At 44.6% G+C, this 18,938-nt stretch overlaps 2 protein-coding genes across 3 annotated transcripts in view; one reads left to right on the top strand and one right to left on the bottom strand.

Annotated features, from left to right (window-relative positions):
* Positions 1 to 914, bottom strand: part of ccnyl1 (cyclin Y-like 1) — a 78,047-nt gene extending 77,133 nt beyond the window's left edge. Inside the window, exon 1 of the mRNA XM_080198596.1 lies at positions 413 to 914. Within this exon, the coding sequence (XP_080054722.1) occupies positions 413 to 605 (193 nt within the window). The 5' untranslated portion in view covers positions 606 to 914. The remainder of the gene's footprint in view (positions 1 to 412) is intronic.
* On the top strand, positions 421 to 18,818 carry mettl21a (methyltransferase 21A, HSPA lysine). Of its 2 annotated transcripts, none has more exons than XM_080198597.1 (4): positions 421 to 494; positions 11,559 to 11,741; positions 16,191 to 16,302; positions 17,732 to 18,818. In XM_080198597.1, the coding sequence occupies exons 2-4, from the start codon at positions 11,595 to 11,597 to the stop codon at positions 18,127 to 18,129; spliced, it is 657 nt and encodes a 218-aa protein (XP_080054723.1). In that variant the 5' UTR covers positions 421 to 494; positions 11,559 to 11,594; the 3' UTR covers positions 18,130 to 18,818. The 2 variants fall into 2 exon arrangements, with proteins under 2 accessions (XP_080054723.1, XP_080054724.1); XM_080198598.1 differs by lacking the exon at positions 421 to 494 and adding an exon at positions 6,208 to 6,285.
* Positions 18,819 to 18,938: the final 120 nt, after the last annotated feature.

The raw sequence follows: 18,938 nt of genomic DNA, 5'->3' as shown, positions 1-18,938 counted from the left end.
CTGAGATGCACAGGTTAGAGGGATTAGTGGGTAAATATGTAGGGATACGGCCTGGGTGGGATTGTGATCAGTGCAGACTCAATGGGCCACATAGCCTCCTCCTGCACTGTAGGGTTTCTATGATTCTATGACTATAAACTTAATTATGCATGGCATTTTCTGTTGGGTGTTAATGTAAGCCTACTTGTGACACTAATAAATAAACTTAAACCTAATTACGCATGAGATTGTGGTTGGGATGAGGGACAACTTGCCAGCAATCTGGCCTGTAGTTTTGCCCACTGGTCCCTCTACTTTAAGCTCCTTGCTGCAACTTGGCCCTGCAACAATATCTCTGAGGTTAACTGGCGCCCGGTGTTACCGCCTCTCCCTTCCCCCGTTCCTCCCAGCCGCACGGTGTCGCCCTCCTTACCTTCCGGTGCCTCCCGGTCGCTGATGTGCTGCAAGTTGGTTCCGGGGCTGGGCTCGGCTTCCCGGAGCTCCGCCTCCACTCGGTAAGCGTCGACCCTCTCCTGCTGCTGCCGCTGGCCCCCACGGAGCCCGCTGCGGCCCGACAGCGTAGGGCTGGCCCCAGGGGACACGCAGCAAGACAAGGTGTTCCCCATCCCTCCTCGGTCGGGGGGACGGGGACAGCGAGTGAAACTTTAGCCCTGGTGCCTGTGGCCTAAGAGCGGTTTATTTTCCACAGGGGAGGCGGGGGTGGGGGTTCCGCGCTCGACGCCTCTCAGGTGAGGGAAAGGGGAATCTTCGTTCGTGTCCTCTGGTAAATGGCAGCCTCTCGACCAAGTTCTGGATGCTGTCAAATTTCCCCCACCACCGCCGCCACCCGGCTCTCAGCCCGGCGGCCTCGGCTTCATTTGGCCCCGCGGAATTTCTCCGCCATTTTGCGCCGCGCCGCGCCTGGCCCCCCGGACTCCGGCATAGCAACCGAGCCCGCCCAGTGCCCGCCCCTAATTGGACGTTGTCAGGACGGCGGATCACCAATCCGCGTCTTCATTGGTCAACACACATGCCGATTACTGGACCGCTATTGTCATTGGCTGGTAGGCATGTCAATCACCAATCCTTTACTCCCATTGGTCAATATGTATGTCAATCACCCGGCTTCATTGTTGTGAATTAAAGGCGCTCCCGCGCCTTAAAGTGATCCAACTTTGGCCAAATTTCAAAGCGTCATAAACAGCTGTTTATGACACAGACTCTTGTCTAAGCTTATTAATTTATTTTTTATCAGTGTCACAAGTAGGCTTACATTAACACTGCAATGACGTCACTGTAAAAATTCCCTAGTTGCCACACTCCGGCGCCTGTTCGGGTACATGGAGGGAGAATTTAGCACCTAACCTGCACTTCCTTCAGACTGTGGGAGGAAACCAGAGCACCCGGAGGAAACTCAGGCAGACACAGGGTCTCCAGAAAGTGACCCATGCCAGGATTCAAACCTGGGTCACTGAGTTATGAGGCAGCAGTGCTAACCACTGTGCCACCGTGGACCTTCCCTAAGCTGTTCGTGACACACAGACGCTAGTACAAGCTTATCCAGGATTAGTTGGGATGGGGACATTTTGCAATCATGAAGTATGCACTGAATTAAACTTGATACCGGTTTATGTTTCCAAATGAACCTTTGTCCCTTGTTTGTGCTAAGAGCTCAGCCATAAACCGTGTTTGGGATTCAAATTGTGGACTGATTCCAAGGTGGGGTATAAAACAGAAATCAAAAGTAAGATTCATTTGATTTGATGTATTACGGTCACGTGCATTAGTATACAGTGAATTGATTCTGCATGCTATACAAAGCATTCTGTATACAGAGAAAAGGAGAGGGTGCAGAATGTAGTGTTACAGTTATAGCCAGGGTGTAGAGAAAGACCAACTTAATGCAAGGTAGGTCCATTCAAATGTCTGGTGGGCATAAAAGAGCTAGAATGAAGTTTTAGAAGCATAGAACGAGAGTAAAAGATATAATTTGAAGGTATGCTGGGCACAGCTTGCAAGAAGTCACCACGCTCCGGCACCATCTTATTTGATTCACCATCTTCATAGAGTCCTCTCAGTGCAGGAGCAGGCCATTCAGCCTATTGAGTTTGCACCAACTCCCCGACAGAGCATTTTTTCCAGGCCCTAACCCGTGACCCCATGTATTTACCCTACTAATCTTCCTGACCTATGCATCTTTGGACATTAAGGTGGGATTTTATGGCCTTCCCAAAACCATAAAATCCCACCCGAGGCCAATGGACTTTCCATCATCTGTCCCTTGCCGTTCCGATTCCTGTGGTGAGCAGGGTGGTAGAATTCTAGACTAAGGGTCAATTTAGCTTGGCCAGTTCACCTAATCTGCACATCTTTGGTCTGTGGGAGGAAACTAGAGCATCTGGAGGAAGCCCATGCAGTCACATGGAGAACGTGCAAACTCTGCTCAGACAGTGACCCAAGCTGGGAATCAAACCCAGATACTTGGTGCTGTGAGGCAGCAATGCCAAGCACTGTGTCATCTTATTCCCACCCTTTTAATTTCTCATTCCATTTTCTCTGCTGTTTAAAGTAAAAGTCACCATCCTGTTTCAAAGCTTCTTACTCTTCCCTGAGCCACAATTCCACCAGCACTGCTGCCTCATCCAAATAACTATTACTGATCGGAGAGCATTGTCAGTGGAACTATTCAACGGCAGAGCCATCACAGTTGAGCTTGATCCTCTCTCATTTGATGTGCACATTGCTGGATGGCAGTAAGGGGTGTGATTTATTTTGGCTTAAATCAGGGATGGTAATGTCACCCATAGCAACCCTATTGTTGGTATGAATAATACTAAGTTGCTGCCTTGAATTGTAGCCATTTTGTGTGGTGGAGGTGGTCCCAGCCGATCCATGCTTCTGAGGCTTAGTTACTTCAAGAATCCTTTCTTGAGCAACACATTTACAGTCTTAACAAAGAAAGAAGCATTGCTTGATCTTGGAAATGAAATTCGACAAAGAACTGACGAGAGACAAAGTCGGTTAGGATTATATTCACTAGAATTTAAAAGGATGAGAGGGGATCTCATAGAAACTTATAAAATTCTAACAGGGTTAGACAGGGTAGATTCAGAAAGAATGTTCCTGATTGTGGGGGGAGTCCAGAACTAGCGGCCATAGTTTGAGGATAGAACCGAGGTGAGGAAAAATTTCTTCACTCAGAGATTAGTGAATTCTGTGGAAATTCACTCCCATAGAAAATAGTTGAGGCCAAAACGTTGTCTGATTTGAAGAAGAAATTAGATATAGTTCTCAGGGCTAAAGGGATCAAGCATATGGGGGGAAGGGGGATCTGGATATTGAATTTAATAATCAGCCATCATCAAAATGAATGGCGGAGTAGGTTCGAAGGGGTGAGTAGCCTACTCCTTCTGGTTTCTACGTTTTGATGTTTCCAACTGACATGAGATAGGAGAACAATTGGGATATAGTGACTGCAACAATGTTTGAATTGTAAGGAATAATGTGTAGTCAAAGATAAGGATGAGGGTTCTGTAAAAGGCTCCGTTCTGTGAGATAAGAAAGGACGAACTTGGCAGAAAACTTAGGAAAGGAATAAGTCACGTGGAGGGTTCAACTTGGAGATGGATTGAGTAACTAAAGTAGATATCTTCCTATAGGTGTAATACATAGATTTTTGTGGATCAATGAATTAAAACTGAACAAACATAAAGGGAAATATATTTGAATTGGAGCTAACAATGCTAAAGAAAATAAATCAAATTAAAATTGTCAGGAAGAGAGTGAGGAGATATATAGCCATTATGTTTTAATGTGCCTGGTTATTAGAGCATGAGATACTTTGCGACAGGAGGATTAAAGTTTTTTAAAGTTAATTTGTGAGTCACAATCAGACTTATATTAACACTGCAATGAAGTTACTGTGAGAATCCCCCAGTCGCCATACTCCGGCGCCTGTTCGGGCACACTGAGGGAGAATTTAGCATGGCCAATCCATTGACTCTGTCTACACTTCCCGCTGCCTTGGAAAAGCAGCCAGCATAATTAAGGACCCCACGCACCCCAGACATTCTCTCTTCCACCTTCTCCCTTTGGGAAAAAGATATAAAAATTGAGGTCACGTGCCATCCGACTCAAGAACAGCTTCTTCACTGCTGCTGTCAGACTTTTGAACGGACTTACCTCGCACTAAGTTGATTTTTCTCTACAACTTAGCTATGCCTGTAACACTACATTCTGCACTCTCTCGTTTCCTTCTCTACGAACGGTATGTTTTGTCTGTATAGTGCACAAGAAACAATAGTACGTTCATACATGTGACAATAATAAATCAACTCAAATCGTCTTTCAGACTGTGGGAGGAAACCCACGCTGACATGGGGAGAACGTGCAGATTCTGCATAGATGGTGACCCAAGTCAGGAATCAAACCCAGGTCCCTGGTGTTGTGAGGCAGCAGTGCTAACCACTGTGCCACCAATGCTGAGCACAATCCATTTCACCTTTAAGGAAAACTCAATAAATATTTTTGAACCAGAGAAAGATAGCAAGTTTAATGGGAGAGAGGCAGATGGTGGGATTAGTTTTAGATTCCTCCTGAAAAGAGATGGCAAATGTCAGTGGGCCACAATGCTTTGTTCCACATTAAGTCCAATATTCCTACACTAGTTGCTGGATAGATTAGCTGCACTATTGTGGAGTCTTGTCAATGGGAAAAGCTGGAGCAGCTAGATATAGCAAACCCATTATCTGTTAATATGAACTAGCAAATGTATTCTAGAAGGACTCTGGGCATTATCATTTATAAAGCACCTTTCACGATCTTAGGCTGTCCCAAAGTGCTTTGCAGCTGACATGGTACACTCCAACTGTTGTAAGATGGGAAATATAGCAGGCATGGTGGCACAGTGGTTAGCACTGCTGCCTCACTGTGCCAGGGACCTGGGTTCGATTCCCGGCTTAGGTTACTGTCTGTGTGGAGCCTGCACGTTCTACACATGTCTGTGTGGGTTTCCTCCGGGTGCTCTGATTTCCTCCCACTGTCTAAAAGACATGTTGGTTAGGTGCATTGGTCAAGCTAAATTAGGAGGCATAGTTAGTAAGTTTGGAGATGACACTAAGATTGGTAGCATAGTGGACAATGAAAAAAGTTATCTCCAATTGCAACAGGATCTTGAACAGTTGGGCCAATGAACTGACGAATGGCAGATGGAGTTTAGATAAATGCAAGGTGATGCATTTTGGTACATTGAACCAGGGCAGGACTTACTTAGTTAATGGTAGGGAGTTGGGGAGAGTTACGGAACAAAGAGATTTAGGGGTACGTGTTCATACCTCCTTGAAAGTAGAGTCACAGGTAGTCAGAGTGGTGAAGAAGGCACTCGGCATGCTTGTTTCATCGGTCAGAACATTGAATGAGTTGGGATGGCTTGTTGAAGTTGTACAAGCCTTTGTTAAGGCTACACTTGGAATACTGTGTGCAATTCTGGTCACCCTGTTATAGAAAGGATATTATTAAACTAGAAAGAGTGCAGAAAAGATTTACTAGGATGCTACCGGGACTTGATGGATTGAGTTATAAGGAGAGGCTGGATAGACTGGGACTTTTTTCTCTAGAGCATAGGAGGCTGAGGGGTGATCTTATTGAGGTCTTTAAAATAATGAGGGGCATAGATCAGCTAGATAGTCAATATCTTTTCCCAAAGGTAGGGGAGTCTAAAACTAGAGGCATAGGGTTAAGGTGAGAGAGGAGAGATACAAAAGTGTCCAGAGGGGCAATTTTTTCACACACAGGGTGGTGTCTGGAACAAGCTGCCAGAGGTAGTAGTAGAGGCAGGTACAATTTTATCTTTTAAAAAGCATTTAGATAGTTACATGGATATGATGGGTATTGAGGGATATGGGCCAAATGCAGGCAGTTGGGATTAGCTCAGGTGTTCTAAAAAAAAGGTCAGCATGGACAAGTTGGGCCGAAGGGCCTGTTTCCCTGCTGTAAACCTTTATGACTCTATAAATTCTCCTTCAGTATACCCGAACAGGCGCTGGAGTGTGGTAACTGGGGGATTTTCACAGTAACTTCTTTGCAGTGTTCATGTAAGCCTATTTGTGGCACTAATAAATAAACTTTATTTTGTCCATAGCAAGATCCCACAGGCTGATAATCTGTTTTTGTGATATGCAGGTGAAATATACCAGGACATGAGAAAGAATTCCCTCCCTGTCATTCTAATGCAAAGTAGTACATGAAATCCATTATATCTGTCTGAAAGGTTTGGCAGTGCCTTGGTTTAATGTTCTCATCTGAAAGGTAATACCTCTGACAGTGCAGCACTCCCTCAATACCACACGATACAGGAGTGCCAGGGTGGATTTTTGCCCTCCAGTTTTGGGACTGGCAATTGAACCACAATCTTCCAACTCAGAGGCAAGAGCAGTCCCCTTTCCCATTCTTGGATCTATTGACCCTTGCTGGGAATACAAGTCAAGGACCCTCCAATGCTGGAATCATACCCCGATAATTGAACTGCCTCCTGATATTCAACGATGCCCATATGTTTTTGTTTATTCTTTCTTTCATGGAATGTGGGCAATGGTGGCAGGGTCCTTGAACTGAGTGGCTTGCCACATCATCTCACCCATTGCTGTGGGTTTGGAGTCACAGGTAGGCCCTACCAGGTCAGGGTGGCAGATTTCCTTCCCTAAAGGGAAGGATGGTAGCCTGTATTTAGCCTGTAATTTAAAGAAGTGCAGAACCTCCATGGCATTGTCTCCACCTGCACTATGTTGCTTCTGTCCACCCTTTAGTCTCAAATGAGATTTTCTTTGCTAAATAGAAAAATTACAGGGCATGGAGTGAAAAATTGAATCATCAACCCTGCCTCTCACCCATTGATGGCTGGAACATCATGACCGGACCCTCAGGTGTCTCTCTCTCCCACCACCACCACCACCACCGCTCCCCACCCCCCCAGCCCCCAAACACAGACACACAGACATGTGAAGAAAAAAGAGAGAAACCCAAGGCCAATAAGGGAAAGAAATGCTCTTGAAAATCTTCCAACTGTCTGCTTGCAAGCAAAACTAGTCCAGCAGATCATATAGGCCAAGTGTTACATACGGAACCATTTAGCTTCTAATGCTGGCAACTCAGCTCACTTCTGAGGGCATACAGAGAGATTTTTTTTAACCTCATATTCACACACAATATTCACACACACACCTTTTCCCCCTTTGGGGAATAGTGGGGAAGTGGTGGAAGGATTCCCGAGCTGATTATCAGCCTGTTGAATGCTTGTTATGAACACTCCTTCCATGGCCAACATGTCATGTTGTTGGGCTTGAACCCGGAGCTCCTGGTCCAGAGATAGAGATGCTATTTACTGTGCCACTAGACCTCCTGTATAGAGAGTCAGCACCCACACATGAGCCAATAAACAATTGTTTGGAGTGCGCACAGTAATGAGGCAATTAATTCCTATCATGAAACTGCACCTTTATCTTATGCTCTGGTTACTAACCTGGTTGAAAGTTCTTCATTAAGTTTATTTATTAGTGTCACAATAGGCTTACATTAACACTGCAATGAAGTTACTGTGAAAAGCCCCTAGTTGCCACACTCCGGCACCTGTCCGGGTACACTAAGGGGCAGTTTAGTGTATGCAATACACCTAACTGGCACGTCTTTTGGAGTGTGGGAGGAAACTGGAGGAAACCTATGCAGACACAGGGAGAACGTGCAAACTCCACACAGATAGTCACCCAAGCCGGGAATTGAACCTGGGTCCCTGGTGCTGTGAGGCAGCAGTGCTAACCACTGTGCTGTCCAAACACTGCAATGAAGTTGCTGTGAAAATCCTCTAGTCACCACATTCTGGCACCTGTTCGGGTACACAGAGAGAATTTAGCATGAAAAATGTACCTAACCAGCACATCATTTGGACTGTGTGAGAAAACCAGAGCATCCGGAGGAAACCCTCACAAATGCAGGGAGACTCCACACAGACAATGACCCAAGCCGGGATTCAAACCCGGCTGTATGGCACTATGAGGCAGCAGTGCTAATCACTGTGTAAAACATATTGGGCAATTAAGCATTTTGAGATGCCTTGAGATCATAATGGATCTTATATTTAAAGTTTTAGATATTCCTGAACCGCTGGGAGTTTTTTTGGTGGGTGGGGGCTGTGGGCGATTATTTGGGGGGAGAAATAATTAAACTAAAATTTAATTGGAACCGAGAATTTAAAGCAAAGATTAAATGAGCACAGAACATAACAACCCACCCCCCACCGACTACAGAGCCACCTTAAACCCTCAAGTGGGTGATAATGGAGCAAGTGCAGAAACAAACAAACAATGGGTCCAGAGGTGTAAATAGTTACAGCAGACAGGGAGGGAAGCATTGAAAACCTGGCAAACTGAAGGGTGTTGTTGCTGAAATGTGGAACATTTCCAGCATCCACATTATTCTGCGCTTGTTCCAACTTAAGAGGCTTGCCAACATAGTTAAAATACATGGAACAAACATGGTGGTGGCAGCGTTGATACTATGTTGGCTGAGTGACAGGTAACAGTGTTGAATGGCTGTTTTTCAGATTAGAGGTAGGTATAATGGGGTGCCTCAAGCGTCGATACTAACTAAAGATCATGGCTTTTCTTAATCCATATTAATAACCCAGTCTCAGATGCGCAAGGCACGGTTTCAATACTTGAAGGCTACACAAACCTTGGCATTCTTGTGAACTGTGGGGAGGGTAGTGATAGACTTCAAGAGGACGTAGGCAGGCTGGTAGAATAGGCTGACATGTAGGGCTGTGAGGTGCTGTAGCTTGATCAGAATAATGAGGAGAGGCAGTACAAACCCAAAAGATACAATTCTAAAGGGGGTGCAGAAACAGAGAGACCTGAGGGTATACCTGCACAAATGGCTAAAGGTGTCAGGACAGCTTGCAAAGGTAGTTAATAGAGTATAGGAATCCTGGGCTTTATAAACAGAGACGTAGACTATAAAAGTGAGAAAGTAATGATAAACCTGTATAAAACACTGGTTTGGCCTCAACTGGAGTATTATGTTGAATTGTGGGCCGCACACTTTAGGAAAGATTTATAAAATGGAGGCAGAAGGACAGCACAGCACCAGGAACCCGGTTCGATTCTCAGCTTGGGTCACCGTGTGTGCACATTCTCCCTGTATCTGCATGGGTTTCCTCCAGTGCTTCGGTTTTCTCCCACAGTCCGAAAGACTTGCTGGTTAGGTGCACTGGTCATGCTAAATTCTCTCCCAGTGTACCTAAGCAGGTGTTGCAGTGTGGTAACTAAGGGATTTTCTCAGTGACTTTATTGCAGTGTTAATGTAAGCCTACATGAAAATGCCAAACCATTATGGGCCAGTTTGTCTTACATCAGTGGTGGCAAATTACTAGAATTAATCCTGAGAAATACGATTGACTATCACGTAGAAAGGCATGGATTTGTTAAAGGAAGGTTTTGCCCTACAAATTTAATTGACTTCTTTGAGGACATGCAAGAAGGGTTGATGAAGGTAATGCAGTGGATGTTGTGTATATGGATTTTAGCAAGGCATTTGACAAGGTCCCACATGGCAGGTTGGTCAAAAAAGTAAAAGCCCATGCAATAAAGGGTTATGTGGCAAACTGGATCAAATGTTGGCTTAGTAACAGTAAACAAAGGGTAATGGTTGATGGATGCCTTTGTGAATGGAAAGTTGTTTCAAATGGTGTTGCAAAGGGCTAGGTGTTGGAACGCTTGCTAATTGTGTTATATATTAACGATTTGGATGTGAAGTTGGGGTCACGATTGGAAAATTTGCAGACGACACAAAGATTGGCCAAGTAGTCGATAGTATAAAGAATAGCTATAATCTACAAAAGCGATATCAATGGGTGGACGGTAAAGTGGCAGATGGATTTTAACATAGAGAAGAGTGAGGTAATGCATTTAAGAAGGTCAGACAGTTATATGGAGTACACAATAAATGGGAATATACTAGGAAGGGTAGATGAAGTGAGAGATCTTGGCGTACAAGTACACAGGTTCTGAAAGACAGTTCAAGTAGAGAAGAAGGCATATGGAATGCTCTCCTTCATTGGCAGAGATATAGAATATAAAAGTAAGGATGCAATATTGGAATTGTATAAAACACTGGTGAGGAGGCCACAACTGGAGTATTGTGTGCAGTTCTGGTCATCACGTTACAGCAAGGACGTAATTGTTCTGGAGAGAGTGCAGAGAAGGTTTACAAGAATGTTCCTAGGGCTAGAAAAGTGTAGCTATGAGGACAGATTGGATAGGTTGGGGTTACTTTCCTTGGAAGAAAGAAAGCTGAGGGGTGACTTGATACAAGTGTAAAAAGTTATGAGGGGAAGAGAGAGAGTGGACACGATAAAACTATTTCCCTTGGTGGAGAACTTAGATTCAAGATAAATGGAATAGGTGTAGAGGGGACATGAGGAAGAACTTTTTTAAACAGAGGGTGATGGGTGTCTGGAATTCACTGTCCAAGTTGGTGGTGGACGCAGAGACCCTAAACTATTTTAAATGGATCTGTACCTTTAGTCCTGTAAGCTACAGGGCAGTGGGCCGGAAGGTGGGATTAGAAAGGACACTTAGTAGTCCTCAGGCTGGCATGGACAAGATGGGCCAAGTGGCCTTCTGTGCTGTAACCTTTCTATGGTTTCTATTGGTGGAAGAGTGAAGAACCAGATGATACCAATGGAAGGTGATTAAAAGAGCCAAAGGCAGTGAGAAGGAAAACTATAATGCAGCTTGGGATCTAGAATGTACTGCCTGGGAGTGTGGAGGAGGCAGATTCAACATAGCTTTCAAAAAGGAGTAGGTCAACACCTGAAGAAAAGGATAAATGAGGGAAAGGGCAGGGGAGTGGGACTTACCAAGTTGCTCTTGCCATGGACTTTTGAAGGGCCAGATGTTGTTGTTCTTGCTGCAACCATTTGGTCAACCTGTGATAAACGCAAGCTGGCAGCATGTGTGGAGAGGGAGAGAAACAGAGTCAATGGGCGGGATTTTCCGGCCACACTCGCCCCAAAACCGGAAAATCCTGCCCAAGGTCAATGGACCTTTGCATGGTCTGCCCTCCCACCTGTTACAATTCCCATGGCAGGCATGATGCAAAAATTCCAGAAATGTCTTAAATCAGCCCGCTTCTCTCTCCACAGATCCAGCTGGCTGTTGCTGATTAGTATTTACGGGATTTGACGTTTTATTTCAATTACTTGCTGGGTTTAATTTGTATTCACAATGAGCCAAAGCTCTGGGACCCCAAATTAAACAGGATCCTGAATCACCAGAGTGCCGTACTGTCGGATGGGTCGTCTTTTGGATAAGACATTAAACCCAAGGCCCAGTCTGTCCTCTAAGGTGGACTAATGGCAGGGGAGTTCTCCATTACTAAAACAGATAAGCTGGGCTTGCTGTACGCAGAATAGCTGTTCATTTTACCACATCACAACGGTAACTGCACTTCAGAAGTATTCCAATGTGACTGTCAGACATCCCGAGGTTGTAAAGGATGCTGTACAAAGTCCCATCTTTCTTTCTCAGTTTTACAGAGTACGTTTGAGCCTGGGCTGGAACAGAATGGCTTTACTGCCGTATGATGGCGCTATGATACCAGGACTCCGGAAATTCCACGAAGCATCGGCAACCTTTCACTACGCCAAGAGGGACATAGTGATCCGACAGAACTGGAATCAGCTTGGAGTAGCAGCGGTCGTGTGGGATGCCGTAAGTATCCGACTGTCATTTCACATTCATGACTAAAAGCAAAACCCTGCGGTTGCTGGACATCTGAAATAAAAATGGAAAGATCCCAGGATAAACTCAGCAGCTCTGGCAGCGTCTGTGGAGAGGTGACTAGAGCTAACGTCTAATTTTGAGTCTTCTGAAGTCATACAGACTCAAAGCTCAATTTCTCTCTCCATAGGTACTGCTGGTCAGGCTGAATTTATCCAGCATTTTATTTCATATTCATGAGTACCTGAGATCTCAGCCTGGTTTAGTACCTTCATTGACAGGTTATCACCAGATGTGAAACTAAGTTATAAAAAGAGAGACTTGCATTTATGGAGCAGCTTGCACCACCTCAATTTATCCCAAATTGCTTTGCAGCCAACAAAGTACTTTTGAAGTGTAGCCTCTCTTGGAATGCCTCTACTTTCTCAGGAGGCTAAGGAAATTCAGTATGTCCACTACAACTCTCACCAATTTTTACAAATGCACCGTAGAAAGCATCCTACCTGGTTGTATTACAGCTTGGTATGATTCCTGCTCTGATCAAGACCGCAGGAATTTACAAAGGGTCGTGAACGAAGCCCAGTCCATCATGCAAACCATACTCCAATCCATTGACTCTGTCTACCCTTCCCGCTGCCTTGGGAAAAGCAGCCAGCATAAGCAAAGGCCCCATGCACAGCTCCTTTCCTTCTGCTGTCAGACTTTTGAATGGACCTATCATTTTGATTTGATTTATTATCACATGTATTTGTATACAGTGAAAAGTATTGTTTCTTGCGTGCTCTGCAGACAAGCATACCATTCATAGGGAAGGAAAGGAGTAGAATGTAGTGTTACAATCATAGCTAGGGTGTAGAGAAAGATCAACTTAGTGCAAGATCGGTCCAATCAATAGTCTGATTGCAGCAGGGAAGAAGCTGTTCTTGAGTCGGTTGGTAGGTGACCTCAGACTTTTGTATTTTTTTCCTGACAGAAGGTGGTGGAAGAGAGAATGTTTGGGGAACATGGGATCCTTAATTATGCTGGCTGTTTTTCCGAGCAGCGGGAAGTGTCGGCAGAGTCAATGGATGGGAGGCTGATGGACTCGGTTATATTCATATCCCTTTGTAGTTTCTTGTAGCCCCGGGCAGAGCAGGAGCCATACCAAGCTGTGATTCATCCAGAAAGAATGCTTTCTATGGTATTTCTGTAAAAGTTGGTGAGAATCGTAGCCGACATGCAAAATTTCCATAGTCTTCTGAGAAAGCAGAGGCATTGGTGGACTTTCTTGACCATAGTGTTGGTGTGGAGGGACCAGGATAGGTTGTTGTGATCTGGACACTTAAAAGCTTGAAGCTCTTGACCATTTCTACTTTGCTCCCATTGATGTAGACAGGGGCATGTTTTCCACTATGGTCCCTGAAATCGATGACTATTTCCTTCATTTTGTTGACATTGAGGGAGAGATTATTGTCATCGCACCAGTTCACCACATTCTCTCTCTCTCTCTCTCTATTTATTAAGCTGATCTTTCTCTACACCCCAGCTGTGACTGTAACATTATATGCAGTGCCTTCTTCTTTCTTTCTCCTCTATATACTCTACGAATGGTATGTTTTGTTTGTAGAGTGCGAGAAAAAAACTTTTCACTGTATCCCAACATGTGTGGACAATAATAAATCAAATCAAAACAAATCATTGCAGGGAAAGGGGCAGCCAATTTGCACACAGCAAGATCCTGCAAACAGCATTGTGCTAATAACCAAATCATCTATTTTGGGGACGTTGGATAAATATTGGCTAGAACACCAGGAAGAACATGCCTGCCATTCTTCCAGCAATAACTATACAATCTTTTGCATCCACCTTAGAGGTTCAATGTCTCACTTAAAGACTGCTGAACCTCTGAGGACAGTGCAGCAGCATACTGGTTATGTCAGTTTGGATTTTGAGGCTCAAATCTCTGGACTGGGACTTGAACCCACAACCCATAGTCTGACAGTGTAATGCAAAGGAGCACAAGTGTGAACTTGTGCCACATGAAAGTACCAAATCACATCCAGCTTAGATTTTGGACTTTATGGTTGTTGCATTACTTCATTAGTTTTGGTACTGAGGGATATCCTGAGTTGGTGCAAGTATGCTGTCTGTTCAAGTCTTTCTCTCTTCCTTTATTTCAGGGGTGGAGAGTAGCTGGGGCTAAGTGTCACAGTAGAAAGGAAATATTTCAATACTACAATAGCGAAAGGGCATCAGAGAAGGACTGGAAACCATAAAGCAACCATAAAACTGAAGTTCATCACAAACTGGGGAAGAACCTGAATGAATACTTGCTCCAAATATTCACAGGGGGAAGACATTAGAGATCTTCCCTCTCCAAACATTCCAGCTAGGAGACACAGTGGGCTGAATGGCCTCCGACCACACTGTGACCATTCTACCGTGGCTTTGTTCCAGGCAGGATGGAAGTTCTGACAGGCTGACCGGCCTCGAAACATTGTCATTTACCCTGGAGTGCTGAGAGACATTAGGGAGAAGATTTGTGAGGCATTGATAGTCCTGGTATGGGAGTCAGTGGAGAAGCACCAGAAGAGTGAAAGCAAGAGAATATGATTGATGCAGTAAAAAGAGGGCCAAATCTTCATTAATCACATTTTGAGGGCAACATAGTGGCACAATAGTTAGCACTGCTGCCTCACAGTGCCAGGGACCTGGGATCCATTCCAACCTTGGGTCACTGTCTGTGTGGAATTGGCATGTTCTCCCCATGTCTGCATGGGTTTCCTCCAGGTGCTCTGGTTTCCTCCCACAGTCCAAAGATGTGCGAGTTAGGTGGATTGGCCATGCTAAATTGATCCTAGTGTCAGGGGTCCAGCTAGGGGTTATGGCCTGGTGGGATTGTGGTCGGTGCAGACTTGATGGGCCAAATGGTCTCCTTTGGCACTGTAGGATTCTATGAGAAGGTGAATCTGAAGCCAGTCTTTTCCTTAAGCCAGGTTTATTTCCAAGACTAGAGTAAAGATACAGATTCCTCCTATTCCTCCCCAACATCCAGTGTAATCTCCTTTTATACTCTTGCAATGATTCCCTTAATCTTTCCCGATTGGGGGCAACTGCTCTTAATTACCAACTTGAAGCATGTACTCTATTGCAACACCATTCCAACATTGGCGCCAACTACAGACTCATTAGTGTTTCTTTCATAGCTTGTGAAGTAATGGAATCGTGTATTAGGAGTAACCTTGCAGATTATGTGTACAATAATCTAGTAGTTAACAGCAGTCAAGGTGGATTTAAAATGGGACTATGCCACCAGATCTACCTTCCCAATTTATTTGAGGCAGTAATGGCTCAAGTGGAAATGTGGCGGGAATCCTTAATAGGGATTGACTTCTGAAAGGCTTTCAATAAATTCCACACGAAAGGCTATTAATTAATGTCAAAACTGTATAATTCTCCAAAGATGTACAGGTTAGGTGGATTGGCCATGCTAAATTGACCCTTAGGGCGGGATTTTCCACGCTCGCCCAAAACCAGAAAATCTCACCTGACCTTTCCATGGTCCACCCCTCACCCGCTAGATTCCCGTAGTGTGTGGAATGGGAAAATTCGCCCCTTAGTATCAGGCGTATTAGCGGGATGGATACATGATACGTGGGTTTACGGGGATAGGGCCTAAGTGGAATTGTTGTCAGTGCAGGCTAGCTGGACCGAATCGCCTGCGTCTTTGCTTGTAGAGACTCTATGACTCAAATTCTAGGAAAACCTTGGGAATGGATAAGAAGCTGTCTGATGCGTGGAACAGCAACACGTTCCCAATAGAACAGTTAGGTTGGTGCAGACGGAATGGGAAAATCTCAGCAGCATAGTCTTGGGACCAAGCTAATTGACCTGGATTCAGGAATTCAATGCATTGTGGCCAGATTTTGAGAAGATACCCAGACTAGGAGGACCAGTGGATTGGGAGGAGGCAACTCAGACATTGAAGAAGAATTCCACAAAATATGCAGAATAGGCAGAATAATAGCCCAGGAAAGTGTCAGCATGTTACACCAAGGATGCTACATGTATTTGAGGTAGGTGTTGAAATAACTAAGGATAACACTGAAAAAAAATGGAGGAATCTTAACAGGTTGAACACAAAATGTATCCAATTGAATTCGAGCAACAATTGCCAAAGGACAAGTACTAAAGCCAAATGCTTGAGGTGCTGGAGGTCTGGAATAAAAGCAGAAAGTTCTGGAAGTACTCAGCTGGTCTGGAAACATCTGCTTTCCACAGATGCTGGCTGACGTGTTGAGTTTTTCCAGCACAATCTGACAAAGAAATGATGAATTGCTTCCTCAAGGACATAACTCTGGTGAGGTAATCTTTTGGAGAGGAGAATTGCAAGCCTTGTGTATGACCCAACCACCTAAAAGACAGTCAAGGCTAAGAGAAGCCTTTCCTTCTGTGTTTCAGGCCATTGTACTTTGCACATATCTTGAACTAGGAACAATCCAGCTCCAAGACCGTACTGTGATAGAGTTGGGAGCGGGTACAGGATTAGTCGGAATAGTTGCAGCACTGCTAGGTAGGTGGTGGGTTACCAATGTTCATTGCACCCCGTGTTACTGAAACCGCACAGCACTCCCACATTACTGCAAGAAGGTGTGCGTGGAAGTGTAGACTCAGTTCTGCTCTTACTGATCTAACCTCAATCAGCTGGGTGTGGGGAGGAATTGAGCAAATGTATATGGTCTAGAGAGTGTGTTGAAATATCAATCATGGATTCTGAGCTGTCTCAATTAAATCTCTGCTTGAGAAAAAAGCTCTGGCCCTTTTAAGTGACTGTAACACTATATTCAATGCCTTCTCCTTTCTTTCCTGCGCAAACTCTGGGAAGTATCCAAGAGAATGAAGTTAAATGGCTAATATCATGGGCGGACTGACAGCTTGCTAGGTGATACTAAGATAGAAAGATTCACTATTCCTCTTGCACCTTTGATGATCTCAGGATCTTCTGAAGCACTTTGTACTTTTTGATACTGCTGTTACGAAGGAAATGTGGCAAATAATTTCACACAGCTAGTTCCCACAAACAGCAATAACATAACAACCTGGTCATCTGTTTTAGTGATATTGATTTTGGATAAGCATTGTTGTCAAGAGGAGGTGACATCTCTGGCAGTGCAGCACTCGCTCAGTGCTGTGCTCAAGTGTCAGCTTCTACAACACCTTTTCCCTGCCAGTGTCATCAACCACCTTCCTGAACCAGCAGCCGACTTGCTCAGTTTCATTTTCCCTTGTCGCTCCCCCACCCCACCTTCTTCCTCACACCTCTTCTGTCACAGAGTCACTGAAATAACTTCTCAGAGGCTGGCATCCTTTCAAGATTCCCTTTATTTACAAACTTATATCCACTCTTCAGAGTCCTTCCGGTTCAAGGTCAGAATCCAGAATGTCCGTATCCTTGACACTCCTCAATATTTTTTTATTCAGTCATGGGACATGGGTGTCACTGGCTGGCCAGCATTTATTGCCCATCTCTAGTTGTCCTTGGAAGACAGTTGAGTCACACGTAGGCCAGACCAGGTAAAGACAGCAGATTTTTTTCCCCAAAGGTCATTAGTGAACCAGATGGGTTTTTCTGACAATGGGCAATGGTTTCATGGGCATCAGTAGATTCTTAATTTCAGATATGTTTTATTGAATTCAAATTCCGCCACCTGCCATGGTGAGGTTTGAACCCAGGTCTCCAGAACATTAACTGAGCTTCTAGATTAATAGCCTAGCGATAATAGCAGTAGGCCATTGCCGCCCCTACTGGTGAGACTCCCTGATTGGGCAGGCCTGATTGAGGCCATGACTGTCACTTTGCTACATTGAAGGTGTTTTATAGTTGATGTGTAGGTGCTGTTTGCTTTCAGAAGCAAAAACGGATTTAATCCCTCACTCCTCACTGTAAAGTGAACATACGTATTCTTTAACACAGTTTTGTTCCATTGTTTCTCTTAAAACAGGTGCTGATGTAACAGTCACTGACAGGGGAGTGGCGCTACAGTTCCTGGAGTCTAACCTCCAAGAAAACATCCCCCCTGACCTGCAGAGCAGGGCGCGGGCCAGGGAGCTGAGCTGGGGGGTAGACCTGCAGCAGTTTGATGCAGGTGGCTATGATGTGGTTTTGGGAGCTGACGTGGTGTACCTGGAGGAGACCTTCCCAGCCCTGCTGGAGACGTTGGAATACCTCAGCTCCGAGCAGACCACGATTCTGCTGTCTTGCCGCATCCGCTATGAGCGAGACCAGAACTTCCTGAAGATGCTTGGCAGTCGCTTCACAGTGGAGAAAGTCTACTATGACACCGAGAAAGATGTTCACGTTTATAAAGCACAGAAAAAAGTGGTGAAGGAAGACCTTTAACTAGAATGTAACACCTGTTTAGATCTACTTAGGAAGGAGAGGAAGCCATTCTCAGTTTTCAAATTTCTATGTGCCCCTCCGCAACCTCAACAGTTTTTGAGGGAAAGAGTTCTATACTTCCACAGTCCTTCTTTGTGAAGTGTTTTTTGGCCTTGGGTCTAATTTTAGGGCTATACCTGCTTGTTCTGGACTTACTAATATTTTCTCTCTATTCAACCTATCAAATCCTTTCTAAACCCCCCAGTGAGACCATCTTCTTTGCTCAAGGGAATACAAACCTTGTCCATGCAATCTTCTGCCACAATTTAACCCACTTGGTTCTGGCAAATTTGGCTCTTTCCAAGGCCCATCAGTGCTTCCTGAGGTGCATCTCCTAGAAGTGGACACATCCTCCAGAGGCAGTCTAACCAGAGCTCTCTCTACAATTGTGAAATAATTTCAACCCTTCCAGCCCCCTGAAATAAAGGCCAACATTCCATTTGCTTTTTTGCATCACGTTTTTGTATCTCTATCCACTAGCTTTTAATGATTTCTGTACTTGGACAGCTCAACCATTTTGCTCTGTCACAGTCCCACTTATTTCTCTTAAGCCCAAAATGCATGATACCACACTTCTGAGATCTAATCTCGACATCTTTGACCAAGCAAGTCCACCTGAACAAGCCTAATAAAGAGGTTGTTATGTTTAAGATGATGTCTCACATGTGTGGATCTTTTTTGTTAAACCACATTTATTTCCTGAATTAAGAGCAAAATACTGTGGATGCTGAAATCTGAAACAGATACAGAAAATGCTGGAAAGATTCAGC

The sequence above is a fragment of the Carcharhinus amblyrhynchos genome, chromosome 11, assembly GCF_965287045.1.
Source record: "Carcharhinus amblyrhynchos chromosome 11, sCarAmb.v2.hapA, whole genome shotgun sequence".
Taxonomy (NCBI): Eukaryota; Metazoa; Chordata; class Chondrichthyes; order Carcharhiniformes; family Carcharhinidae; genus Carcharhinus; species Carcharhinus amblyrhynchos.
This window is presented reverse-complemented; position numbering and strand designations above follow the sequence as displayed.

Coding starts and splice junctions, on each gene's coding strand:
- mettl21a (XM_080198597.1), top strand. CDS start 11,595: ATGGCTTTACTGCCGTATGATGGCGCTATGATACCAGGACTCCGGAAA. Junction 11,742..16,190: donor CAGCGGTCGTGTGGGATGCC/GTAAGTATCCGA, acceptor TCTGTGTTTCAG/GCCATTGTACTTTGCACATA. Junction 16,303..17,731: donor AATAGTTGCAGCACTGCTAG/GTAGGTGGTGGG, acceptor CTCTTAAAACAG/GTGCTGATGTAACAGTCACT.